The 13,884-nt window shown below is 35.4% G+C and overlaps 1 protein-coding gene across 1 annotated transcript in view; it reads right to left on the reverse strand.

The window, feature by feature from the left end:
- LOC5567128 (DNA polymerase theta) overlaps positions 1 to 13,884 on the reverse strand; it is an 86,668-nt gene that overhangs the window by 53,282 nt on the left and 19,502 nt on the right. Inside the window, exon 3 of the mRNA XM_001651496.2 lies at positions 1,589 to 2,650. Coding sequence (XP_001651546.2) covers positions 1,589 to 2,650 — 1,062 coding nt within the window. The remainder of the gene's footprint in view (positions 1 to 1,588; positions 2,651 to 13,884) is intronic.

Consider the following 13,884-nt stretch of genomic DNA (forward strand, 5'->3'; position numbering starts at 1 on the left):
AGTTCAATACCTCCAGCAGTCCTCAATAGCTGTCGAATACCAACATGAAGTATTTTTAATTGTTATAAACATATTTTTCAAATACCATTATAATACCAAAATGAGGTATTGATAACTGAACAATACCTAATTGTGGTATGATACCAAAATATGGTATGCATAAGTTATTGGCGAGTTATTCTTTCCTCCTCGGGTATACATGTCAAAGATTACCAGAAATTTTAAAAATTTAAATACCGGTAGAAATTGAGATTTGATGAGGATTACATATGAAATTTGTATAGAATTTTCGGGGATTATTCTGAGCCATTTTAATTTATTATTTTGATGTTTAACAAAGTGAGATGTGGTAGATTAGAATGAAACGAGTAGGTGCTGTTCTGATAAGTGAAGTAATTCTGTTAAGATGTCAAGAAGTATAGACGGAACCCACCACAGCTGGTATAAAGTATGCCTGTCAAAAAAGTATCGATATTTTGCACTACATTTGAATTCTTGCCCTACCGGTAGACCAAAAGTTCGTTTAAGATAATTAATTTAAAAACTCTTGTAACTAAAAATGGGTGAATATTTTGACAAAAGTTTATTCAGCAAAATTGTAGCCAATATGTTGAACGTTCCCTGTGTGATATTTACTTATTTACAACTGTCATAGTTTTTTTTTCTAGAAATATTGATTTCGTCGTAACATGATATGATTGTTGTTTAGTCGATTTGTACTTCATTGACGTGAACATTACTGACATGTTTCACATTAAACAATCATATAGTGTTTACTTAATTTTGTAATGCCCATTGAACCAACACAGTAAGATGAAATTAGATAACTGATGCGCATGTTCGTTCGAATATTACTTGAGATGCATCAGGAACTCATATAACCATCATTGGATGTTTATAATGTTAATCATATTTAAATCGTGAAATCCACATATCTTCCACTCTACTCAGATGCTTTCAAATCTGGCACCTCTGCCTCAATGTATAATAAAGCTCAACAGCCAACTCTATTATCACCCCGAAAGTTTATATCATCATGCATTGTTCAGATCTACCTATTGTTCAACGCAACCGTGAACAAACAAAAACAGTGTACCAAAGATCGAACCCAAATCGCCATTTGGTTCATCATCTAGCTTTGTGACAAGTATACATCTACCCCAAACGCGAATAGGAAATGGGTTCTTCGTTCTCACGCCCGGAACGGGTCAGCCTACTGGGAGGATACTACGACATCGACGAAGTGGGCCTGAGTGCCTCGTCTGCCCATCTGTCCAGAATCCGTCGCCAGGCTCAATGCGGTGTGTGCTGTTACACCTTTTGCAACAACTGTCGGATGGTTTTCACTTGGAAATTGCTGTTGGCGCTGTCGATTCTGGCGGTTATGAGTTTGATAATGTGGCTGAATCGGAACACCCTGGAGGAGTACTTTACCCGCGAGAATCAAGAAGGAGTGCCGATTTGAGTTTGAAGGTTTTGGGGTTCTTATAGTATATGCATGTGATTGATCGAGAATATTGTTCGTGACAAGTGTGATGTTTCATAGATGAATATGAAATTAATGTGAATAAATGATGGAGGTACTTACGTAGCCATCTCCGTCTAGACAGGAAGCAATGGGTTTTAGTTCCGTTTTTACCAATTCCCAAGCCGCTTTAGAACTTTGTCCGTCGCACATCAGGATCGATTCTCCGAGAATATCACGACCCTTTCGGCCAGCTCTTCCAATCATCTGCCGATAGGTCAACGAATTCATTACACTTCCACCAAACATAGGAGTCCGGATTATAACCCGCCTAGCCGGTAAATTGACTCCACTGCTCAATGTGCTGGTTGCCACAATAATCCTTAGGTTTCCACTTTTGAAAGAACTTTCAATGATGTCCCTTTCGTCAGCCGTAAGACCTGCATGATGATACACACATCCATAACGAGCAGTTTTCCCCAACACTGCATCTAAACCGGTTGGACAGTTCTTCAACAACCCTAACGCCTCCTCCAATTTGTCCCGGTGTATCTCCTGACGCAAACGTTCACCCAGGTTTCCCTCACTTTTCAACGTTCGATAGATGAACTCGGCCAGATGAAGTGCCAACTGTTCGCACCGATCCTTGGACGGACAGAACACAATCACTGAACAACCCTCCAGAATGGTCTCCAAGCAAAGCTGAGCCACGTTATCCTGATCCCGCATAATCTCCTGAAACGGATCCGGATCCAACTTCCTCAGCAACTTCTTCTGATTATCAAACACACAAGTTCCCAACTTGACCATCTCTTTCAGTTCAATTGGACGATAATCGGTCCGAAACTGTTCCGCACCTAACCACTCCACCAGCAGTTCCATGTTGGGCAATGTGGCCGACATCCCCACCACTTGAATCCGCTCGCCCAGCCTTTCACTCGCGAAACGAATCTTCGTCAGCAACAGTTCCAGAATATATCCCCGCGACGAATCCGATATCAGATGGATTTCATCCACCACGAGCAGTCCAACGTCTCCCAGCTTTCGTTGCTCCAGTAAGCGATTGACAATCGAATTGGCCTTCTCGATCGTACACACGGCCACGTCGACACTGTCGAAGCCGCCCGGAGGATTGTGTCCACCGAAGAAGCCTTCCACGCGGATTCCCGCTGGTGAGAGGATTTCCTGTGAAGAATAGAGAACATTTTGAGAGAGGAACAATTCGATCGGTTAATCTATAGTCCCAATAGTACAATGTGTATATGAGATTTATTTAGCCTAAATTTAAATGTAATAACATTTTGGTAATGTATTTTTTTTTTCATAATGCTTTATATAATGGCGCAAAACCAAGCACGCCCAAGTTACAAAAGTAGTAGAATAACAGCTCAATCAACTGAAATGAGTGTATATTAGCTGAACAAACTGTCACTCAGCTGAAAATGTAAAACTGTAGACGCACGAGAGAAGCCTTCAGAAACTATTACGCCACTATTCCACAAGTTTTTACTGATGTATTTCTTAAATACCAAGGAATGCTTCAGAAATTCTATTGATTTCGAAAATGATTCCTTCTTCTTCTTCTTGGCATTACGTCCTCACTGGGACAGAGCCTGCTTCTCAGCTTACTCTTCAATGAGCACTTCCACAGTTATTAACTGAGAGCTTTCATTGCCAAAGATGCCATTCTCGCATTCGTATGTCGTGTGGCAGGTACAATGATAAGTCCAGGAAATGTTCTATTACGAAAAGATCCTGGACCGACCGGGAATCGAACCCAGACACCTTCAGCATGGCTTTGCTTTGTAGCCGCGAACTCTAAACACTCAGCTAAGATAGGCCCCTAAATGATTTCTTCTGGAGTACTTTTAAGGGTTGCTTAGTGAAGTTTCTTTGGTCCAGAAAAGCTCCAAATACTCCAACGCTACTACGTTCAGTAATTTTCATAGATATTATTCTGAAGATATATTTTTTTAAATTTTTATTATACTGATTCTGTCACAAATTTTTTCAGTTGTTACGTCTAGGAGATTCCCACATATCTTACAGGAGCTCTCCAACAAAGGTATTGAAAAAAAAAAATGGTTTCCACATTTTTTTTAAAGGTACTCTACAATAATTCCTACGCCGGTTGTTTTGTTTATTTCAGGCATTTTCAAGAGGAATATTTAGAAAATTCATTTAAGATTACCCTCATGAATTGCTTCAAAAATTCGAACAAGCATTATTAGATAAAACTCTTTTGTATTTTTTCCATGAAGTCCTCAATAAATTTAACCTGGTATTCCTCATTGACGGGGACAATGAAAATTCGCAGCAAAATTCTTTAAATTTCGCAGCTTCATATTATTTGGTAAATTTACAATTAAAATATTCCTTGAATTTGATCGTGTTGAACTAGCATAGGGGAAGTGGTGGTAAAATGAACACCGTGCCTTTTACCGAGAAAAAACAAATTTCAATGAATTTTTATCACGTACGGACGATAGCATGCCCAACCTTCTTGAAGCGCGGGCCAAATCGCAGAAACAATATCGTGTGGCGGGCCAGGTTTCCAAATGCATAAATATTCGCATGAAATCTGAGAAAATTCAGTAGGGGAACACGGGGCAGTATGGACACCCTAAGGATTTTTCCTATTTTGACTGTAAAGACACGAATATTATACAGTTTTTTATGTGCAATATGCTTTTAAGAGTTCTTAAGCATTTGTTAAACATTGTTGTAAAATTTTGAAAAAAATATTTTGTTTGCAAAAATGGGTTTAAAAAAAGCTTATATTTGGTAGCCACCATCAAGCTAGCGGGGCAAAGTGCACACCCCCATGGGGCAGTATGAACACCTTAACGTTTATAGGAAAATTGTCCCACGATCATTCCCAAACCTCGAAAAATGAAGGACACATTCAGGAAACCATAGTGATAGATCACTGTGCCACTAAAAACATGATTAAAACCAATTTACGACATTTTTCGTAGTGATGCATTCAATATTGCCTCCAGAATAGTTTTAATACAGAACTAACGATTTTCAACCGATTTGTGGTTCCGAATCATATTCATTGCATTGCACGCTAAATATTTGTGGATAGTTTTGTGTATGAAGTTACATTTCTTTTTCTTTAAAGTGTCAGCTCTACTTTGTCACTCGGTGTCCATATTGCCCCAACAGTATAGGAAATTTTCATATAAGTTTTTCAGTGTCTCAAAGTAGCAGAAAAAATGTACTATATTTTTGAATTTAGCATAAATAATTGAAGATTCTGTCAAGAGCTACATTTTCGGTCAGCTTGCAGTCATTTTCCTCTAAAATCTTATTTGGTGAGGTGTGAATGTTATAATTTTAAAACCCAATAAAATCATGCTCCATTTTTTGGTTTAAAATCAATGTTTAAAACAATTTTTCTGAAATTTTAGTGGACAACTTACTCTTTCGACAGGCAACTGAAATATTGTTTGCATCTAAAGTATAAAATTATTCGCATATGCAAAGATACATGGGGTGTCCATTCTGCCCCGGGTGTCCATACTGCCCCCGGTACCCCTAAATGAAACAAATTTCTTCTGTGGATCATGCATGTGGATCAACTCTTGTACATAATATTTTGAAGAGTCTATCAAAGAAATTTTGAACGCATGGAAACTAATGTCCAGGATGTTATAGGAATTTACTCAAAATCCTGACAGAATTTTATCAAGTAGGGTGCAGAACCACTTGGGCACTTCCATGATTCACTTTGGCGAGGTTTTTCTCGGCCGAATTGTCTGAAACTTTGCAATAAGAAGCTGAAGAGCCAAATATGAGCTGTAGCTTCTAAAAAATGGAATGCCGAATTGAATCAAAAGTGCCAAGAATAGGATCCGGCTCCCTATGATACAAAATCCATTAGATTTTGTGAGGCTCATGACCCGGAATAAGTAACTATTCTCTTGGTCAGAATCCTGTTCAAGATTTCACAATAATTATGCCTAAGATTTCTAAGCCTAAGAATTATGCCTAAAAATTTTGCCTAATATTATTTTAGAGATTCTACCTTGAAATTTTCGAGAATGCTGTCGAAGATTTCTTTCTAATCTTAGCCAGGATGGTAGAAACTTGCGTATTATATTCGATGTAAATCTTGGCTAGATATCTGTGAAATCTTGTTTAAGATTCTGTGAGTGCCTGTCCATGTTATCCGTAAAAATCATGTCCAGAATTCATGACAAATCTTGTCTAATATTTTCTAAAATCCTGGTGATTTTTATTTTAATAATCCTGCCAAGGATTCTAACTCCCATGAGTTGGTTAAACCTTTTTTTCAGGATTCCGGGAGAATGTTTAGATTAAGAAAAGTTATGTTTGAAAATTAAACCTTTTGTCAATAATTTTTGTTCTGGCTTAATTTCGAATGTAGAAGGAAGTCAAGATTAAAAAATGTTGTTGTATTTTGAACCAGATGAATCTACTTGATATTTTATAATGAATCTCAAATTTAACTTCTCAAATTAGATTCATTCACTGATTAAATTTCACCCGTTTTTTTAACTCCAATCTACAGTACCTAAAATTAAGCTGAAAAGGGTTTTTCATTGATCACAATTATTATTTTACAAATTAAGATGATAATTTTATAAGTAGATTAGAAATTCAAAATTTAAAACGAAACAAGGAATGACGTTCAAGTTAAAATTAAATGACAAGAAAATGGTTGGTCAAACCATGACTCCAAAATAAATAACCCAATTTATTTTACGATTGTCATATCAATTCTCCAGATTTATCTAATTTCAAGGGTTTCTCCTGAATTTCGTGTCGAAGGCCAAATTTCACGGATTTCGCGGCTTTGCGAATTTCCATTATAACACTAAGAAAAAAAACTACTCATTAGGTTTCTCCAGAATTTTCCGTAGACATTTCTCCGCCATTTCATCAAAATATTGTTCCTGTGTTTCAAAAACAGCTCTAAACGGAAATATAGCAAAATGCCCTAGGGAAATCAATGGATAGATTACTTTTGAATTCGGAACTTCCTCTGGAGGGAAGAATCCATAGCTCCAATCTTTGAAAATAAATGTTTAGTTATCTAGAATAAACAAATCCTCAATAATTTCTTGAATCTGGAATTATTTGTTGAAATCTGGAAAACCTGGAAATATCAGGGAATTTCATTTCTGTGAATGAGTAGACACCCTTTGTTTGAGGCAGTTAAAAGCCGTTTTAAGCAGTTTTAGACCGTTTTAAGCAATTTTCAGCCTTTTGCGCCATTTTTTTTAAATTTTGAGGCCGTTTTAAGCCTTTCTTAGCTGTTTCAAGCAGTTTTAAGACGTTTTGAGCAATTCAAAGCCGTTTTAAGCAGTTTTAGATAGTTTTTAGCCTTTTTAAGCAGTTTTAAGCCGTTTTGAACGGTTCAAAGTAGTTATAAGAAGGTTTAAGCCGTTTTGAGGTATTTTAAGACGTTTTAAGCCGTTTCTAGTCATTTTAGCAGTTTAAGCCGTCTTAAGATTTTTATGCAGTTTTAAGCTATTTTAAGCCATTTGAAAACTTTGAGACCGTTTCCAGCCGTTTTGAGACCGTTTTAAGCAGTTTAACCCTCTAATACCCAACCCCGCCTATAGACGGGGTTCACTTTGACATTTTGTGTAGGTAGCTCGAAAATCAGAAGAGATTTTATTTTTGGATTAAACATTGGCATATAACCTGCGTAGGTATAAGGAATAATTTTTATGACTTATGAAACTTTTCTGTATTTTTGAAAAATATTTGAAAATTTGTATTTTTTACTAGTGGTCCCGGCAAACTTCGTCTTGCCATCAAGTAGGCTGTTGAAAAATGTCATGGAACCTCTCACACAACATGACATATTAGTACTCCCCCGTTATACCAAACTTTCCCACAACTTCCCTAAACTTTTTCGTCACACGAACACGTCGGAGCCCTTCAAGAAGACAACAGTGAAAGAATTGTGCAAATCGGGTGCCCCGTTCTGAAGTTATTTCGTGACATACAAACACCACTCCATTTTTATTTATATAGATAACCTACAAATAACGTATAATGCAAAAAGTTGTATCTCTTACATTTTTCTACAATCGACCTATAGCAGTAGAAGAGCCTGGTGGTATTGAAATAATTTGAAATATTTTCTTTGTTAATTACACGGAAAATAAAGTATGTTCAAGAAAAAAAAAATAAAACAAAATAATTTCAAAAGTACTTCACTTTAGTTTTTACTGTTGCTAAAAATCAGTAACCAGAAGATTGAAGCCTCTTCAAAATGAAAAAGGATAGGGATGTTCAAAAATAAAAATTATAAACATCAAAAAACAAAATTCATCAATTTGCAAATAAAAATAAATCATTGCCCAAAACGTGTTTTGAACGCTTTTAGATAACGAAAAATTATATTCAGATCGAAATTAGAAATTTGGATATTACAGGATTACAGCCATTTTTAAGCTGTTCAAAGCCTTTTTAAGCAATTTTGGGTGATTTCAACCAACTTATTTTAAGCAATTTTAAGCTTTTTAAGCCGTTTTAAGACGTTTGAAGCCAGTACAAGCAGTTTAAAGACATATTTACAGGGCTGTTACAAAAACTTCAAAATCGTATCCGCGAAAATCGCGACTTCCGAAATTTAATCCGCGCCTGAAAGCACCAATACGCGCCGAAAAAAAATTTTTTTTTCCAATTGTCACTGAAATCTTAAATCATGTCTCAAACAAACATGTACATATACAAAACTTCATGTCACAATACCCAATTAATTTTTCGTAAAAAATATCTTAACATTGTTGTGAACACTTAAGTGTTTCAACAAATTTCTGTGTTTTATAATTGATGGACTTTTCTTTGGACCGTAATCTAGGGGCAAAAAAATCACTATTTTATAACTTGCTGTTACATTATCCTTAGGAACAGAGATATTGTCAACCTCAATTCGGCAAAACCAGTACTTCGTTGATCTCTGTCAGTGTATGTAACTGATTTTTTAGGAAATAATATTGGAAGTATCATAACACTAGCTTGTTTATCAAAAACTAAAAATCACCCACTAGGGCGAAATTGATCATAATACAAAAAAATAAGTTTAACCCAGTTTTTTTTTTTATTTTCGATCTAAATTGTTCGTTTTCTAAAATCGTTTCAAACACGTTTTGGATAATGATAATATTTTTTTCGCGAATTTATGAATTTTGGTTTTTGATTTTTATGAATTTAACTTTTAAACTTCTTTATTCTTTTATTTTTTCTTGAAGATTACTGATTTTTAGCAATAATAAAAATTTAAATTTTTAACATGACATTTTTTAATTTACGTTTTTGTTTTACGTGTAACCAACAAAAGCACAGGTTTGAAGTTGGTTTGAAGAAGCCTGGTGGTATGGCTCTTCTTCTGTGATAGGGTGATTGTAGAAAAATATAAAAAGTACGTTTTTTGTATTACACATTAAATAAGCTCCATGCATTTGTAGGTTATAAAAAATACAATTTTTAAAACATTTTTCAAAAATACGAAAAAGTTTCAAAAGTCATTAAAAACTTTCCTCATATGCACGTTATAGTTTAAAGTTTAATCCCAAAATAAAATCATTTTGATTTTCGAGTCACGAAAATATATACAAACCCGTCTAAAGGCGGCGTTGGGTGTTAGAGGGTTAAGAATAATTAATTTCCTTATATACTAAATTAGGGTCTAAACATCCAGCATCCTAGGAAGCTATTGCATTTTGGTACCCATCAAATTCGCCAAGTGATCAATTTGACCCTGGATTACGGTAATATTTCCTTAGTCCGTCAGTAATACAGTACATTAGATTATACATTTAAAACTATTTAGAAATTCCATACAAGATGCCCAACTTTTTAGGTCCAGATCTGAGCAATCCTTCTAAGCAATTGAGCAATTCATCCCAATAACCTTTCCAACTGAGATGCAGAGGTATACTCGGTTTCTAGTAACAATTGTTGTCTAACTAACATTCTTTCCCTTCCCCGATGACAAGGACGTGGCCTCCGCCATTATTAACTTTTAAATTATGAGCTCTCGGTTTGTGCACATTGAGAATTGTGCAATTCAACATTGTTAAACAGACATTTTTTTCGATATTGTATCTAGATCAAATCATGTCAAATCATAGATGAGACGTCATCATTTAAACTTCAAAAGCAGTTCTTCTGAAAGCTGAAACTTATTCTACGAAATTGTGTTCACTGTGTTTCAGTTGGAGAATTGAATATAGGGTGCCGGTGCCATTAGTGGACTACCTAAGCTATAAAAAATCATAACAAAATAACGAAATGCCTTAACAGAGATGTTTTGGCGTCAACAGAAAGATTTCAACCTCTACTATATGGGAAAAATATAAAAAAAGTTATAAAACTAATTTTTTAACATAAAATCGTTTGAGCCACTATTGGTACACGTGTTCCAGTAGTTGCGCTAGTGCTCCAGTAGTAGACGTTCGGGAATGATACAGGGAATTTCAAACAAAATGGTAAATTTTTACACAGGTTTAACATTTTTCCCTTAGAACGGCAACTCATATCTTTCGAATGAAGCATAAAGATCATCTCTGGAGCTCTTCTTCATTTTTATACATCCATTTTTAAAATTGCTTCCACCCGTTGATCCACTACTGGAACACGACGGCTACTACTGGTGCAAGGGAGCAAATTTTTTGCATAAACTTAATTATTTATATGATTTTTTGATATAATAAAAAGCTGAACTTTTGGCAAATCGACTACACCAGAGACGATCTAACCACCAAAAATAGCACATGTCCTTTTTATCGAAAAATGTACGTTTTATTCCATAGTCCAATCTACTGGTACATTACAACCATTGGTACCGGCACCCTAGTGAAATTCTTGACTTTTAACGGAAACACTGCTTTAGAAAATTCTCAATTCAATGACGGATTCTGCCTCCCTAATATTCCAAATGTTTCAAACTATTGAAGGAAAACAAATAAATAAGGTACCGTGGGGCAAGTGGGTAATGGAATTCGCATAGTTGAGATTCTTCAAATTCTAGAGACTTCAAATTGAAACAAATGAGGTCGTGTATATTTTTTAGTTTGACTCCCACCAAATACAAGCAGTATGCTGAAATTGATTTTAATGCAAAATTTAAGAAAAAAATACAGAAAAAGTTTTTGTAAAATGTCTCTTTAATTTTCACTTGCCCCAAAAGTGGGGCAAGTGAAAAGTTTGTCGTTTTGAACAATAAATTCAAAAACAAACAGTTATATTCACGATTTCTATTAGCTTTAACATTTGTTAAGGCGTCCCAATGAACAATAATAACATAAATAACATGTAAACAAAGAAAATTTTATTCTTTTCACTTGAATTTTCTTCTGTTCAGTTATGTTCGTTGAAATGATTCGACAACATTATAACTGCAACATTTCCAATGTTAGTTCTTACATTATGGGACAGCAACTGCATTTCTGCTCTCTGAATTTCCACCGCTCGTTATTTGTTTTTAAGAAAGTCGGGTATGGCGTCGGATAACTCTTCGGGAGAAATCAAACGGAATCGTTCAACAAAGTATTTAGAATCTTTTTTATGTGGATAGACCTATTCCATCATTTTTATGTTTTAAACTAGCTTTACATATACATTCCACGAGATTTCCGTGTGTTCTTTAATATTGCAACTTTTCAGTCAACGTCTTCCTTATAATTGGCTGCCCGAAGTAGACATATTAATATTGTAATGTTTAGCAACATCTTTTAGAGAAGTTCCATGATTTCTAATAACTTTTAACGCTTGAGTATAGTGTTTCTTGAATTATCAGCACGTTATGTTTTTCTATGATAATTGCGAACCATGTTTACTTATGGCTACTTAAAGAGAAAACACAAATTCAATCTCCAATGATAAACTTTTCACTTGCCCCACCTAATAAGAAAATTGACGGTGTCTAAATTTAGTTATTTTTAGGTCTACGTCGAATTAATTCTAAAACTTTTTTTATTGCAGTTTGAAACTGTCACAGAAGACAACTAAGAAGTGGTACAGGAAATTATTTTCCGCAACTTTTTTCCACTGAAAATATTAAAATAAGATTGTAAGTCGCCAACTTGTTACGGAGTAACAGTTAACAGTTTAACAATTCTTTGCTCTATTATGCAATAATGGCTAAAAAATCTCAGAAATCTCTTACCTATCGTAATGTTGTAAATGGCCTCAAAGGTTTACGCATGAGTTTAAAACGTTAATTGACATATTCAGTAAAATATATCAATTGTTTTCACTTACCCCATTTACCCACTTGCCCCGCGGTACCTTACCTGCAAAAACCGATAACAGTAAAACTGGGCACCTAGTGACTATACTATAAAGAGCACTTTACAGCACTCAATGAGAAGGCGAGAGTTTACATTTTTGAATATACATTTTCCTAATGATGTAATGCACAATTGTTCGTATCAAAATAATTTGTTGTCGATTTTCCTGGCATGATTTGGGAAATCCGCGAAAATCGCGACAGAATTATATTGACTCGCGATTTTCGCGCCTGGCCCACCAAATCCGCTACAAATCCGCGAAAATCGCGAAATCCGCGAAATTCACGACTGTTGTAACAGCCCTGTATTTAGCCTTTTTAGCAATTTTAAACCGTTTTAATCAATTTAAAGCCGTTTTAAGCCATCTTAGCCGTTTTAAGGCTAAGTAGCCCGTCATTCGTTTTGGAAACAATGATGACTTTTCAGCTTGCATTTCAAAGTGATAAAACTTAGTCTTGATAGTTTATATTGACTTGAAAAAGTATCACAGTACGCGCTTAGAGATTGAGCTTGAGCTTGATTGGCCGTCCGTGGATGCTACTTCAGTATCGCCAGATCAGCTGCACTTACACAAGAAACCAACCAAATGACTGTTTGGGACTAACAGGCTTAAAAAGCTTTAAAACGGCCGTGCGGTATGCGCGTAGCATGCGCGTGGAAGAATGGAAGCGTTAGGGAAACGGTTTCTTGTCCATCTCTGGTTCTAGCGTTTACTATGAACGAATAGTTTGAGTGTGATAGATTTAGAATGGAAGATAGGAGCAAGTGAGAGATATACATTTACAAAGTACGAGGAAAGGGACGAGCCTGGGATTGAACCCATGACCTTCTGCTTATGAAGCAGAAGCGGTAGCCATCGGACCACCAACCCACGTACAGTATCACTGTACGCGCTTACATGCATAAAGTATGCTGATACTTTTTCAGTTGTGTCAGTTCAAAACCAACCGATTTTCTTTGATTCGAAATCGTGAGATGAATTAGCAACAATGATCAACAACGTGTACAAATTTCAATGACGGCCTACTTCGCCCAAGCTGTTTTAAGCAAATTTAAGTTGATTTTGGCTTTTTTTAATTTTTAGCAGTTTTAACCGTTTTTAGCTTTTCTGTTTTAATCCATTTCAAATCGTTTTGAGCCGTTTTAAGCAATTTTCAAATTTGGAGACCGTTTTGAGCCATTTCAAGCCGTTTGAAGCCATTTTATGTAATTTTGAGTCATTTTAAGCTTTTAAACAATGTTAAGCCATTTTAAACCATTTTGAAATTTAAGCCGATTTAAACCGTTTTTGCAATTTAAAGCCGTTTCAAGCCATTTTGAACTATTTTGGGCCATTTTAAATCATTTAGGGCCGATTTCTTCACCTTCGCTTAAGCCGTAAACCACGTTTACCCATACGATTAAACCAGGTTTAAGGCCTAAGCGGTGGTGAAGAAACCGCTTATTAGGCCACTTAAAAATGTTAAGACCGTTTGAAGCCATTTCAATCCGCTTTCAGCCTTTTTAAGTTATTATTATTAAGCTATTTTAAGCGTTTAAGCAATTTATGTCGAAGTTTGAGCCGTTTTAAGCAGTTATTAGCCATTTTAAGCCATGTTAAGCTGTTTTTTGTTTTTTTTTTAACCGTTTTTAGCCATTTTGAGTCGAATTAAGCCGTTTTTAGCCACTTAAGCCATTTTAAATGTTGTGACCGTTTTTAGCCGTTTTGAGCTATTTTAAGCTCTTAAGCAATTTAAAGTCTTTTTAAACCATTCAGACTTCAAGATCAGTTTTAAGCCTTTTTTGAGCCCGTTTTGAGCCGTTTTAAGCCGTTTGAAGCCATTTCAAGCCATTTGTGTCAATTAACAAATTTTGAGACTGTTTTAAGCCATTTAAAGCAATTTTAAATTGTTTTAAGACGTTTTATTAAGCTTTTTTCGGCCGTTTTAAAGCTTTTTAAGCAGTGTTAAGCACTTTTAAGCCGTTTTTAGGCAATTTATAAACATTGAGACCGTTTTAAGTTGTTTAAAGCCGTTTTAAGCTGAAGCTGTTTTATGCCTTTTTAAAGCAATTTTAAGCCGTTTTAGGCCATTTAAAACAATTTATATCGTTTTTAACAGTTTTAAGCGTTTGCAGCCTTTTAAGCTGTTTTAGGCCTTT

Source organism: Aedes aegypti, chromosome 2, assembly GCF_002204515.2.
Source record: "Aedes aegypti strain LVP_AGWG chromosome 2, AaegL5.0 Primary Assembly, whole genome shotgun sequence".
In the NCBI taxonomy this organism is placed as follows: Eukaryota; Metazoa; Arthropoda; class Insecta; order Diptera; family Culicidae; genus Aedes; species Aedes aegypti.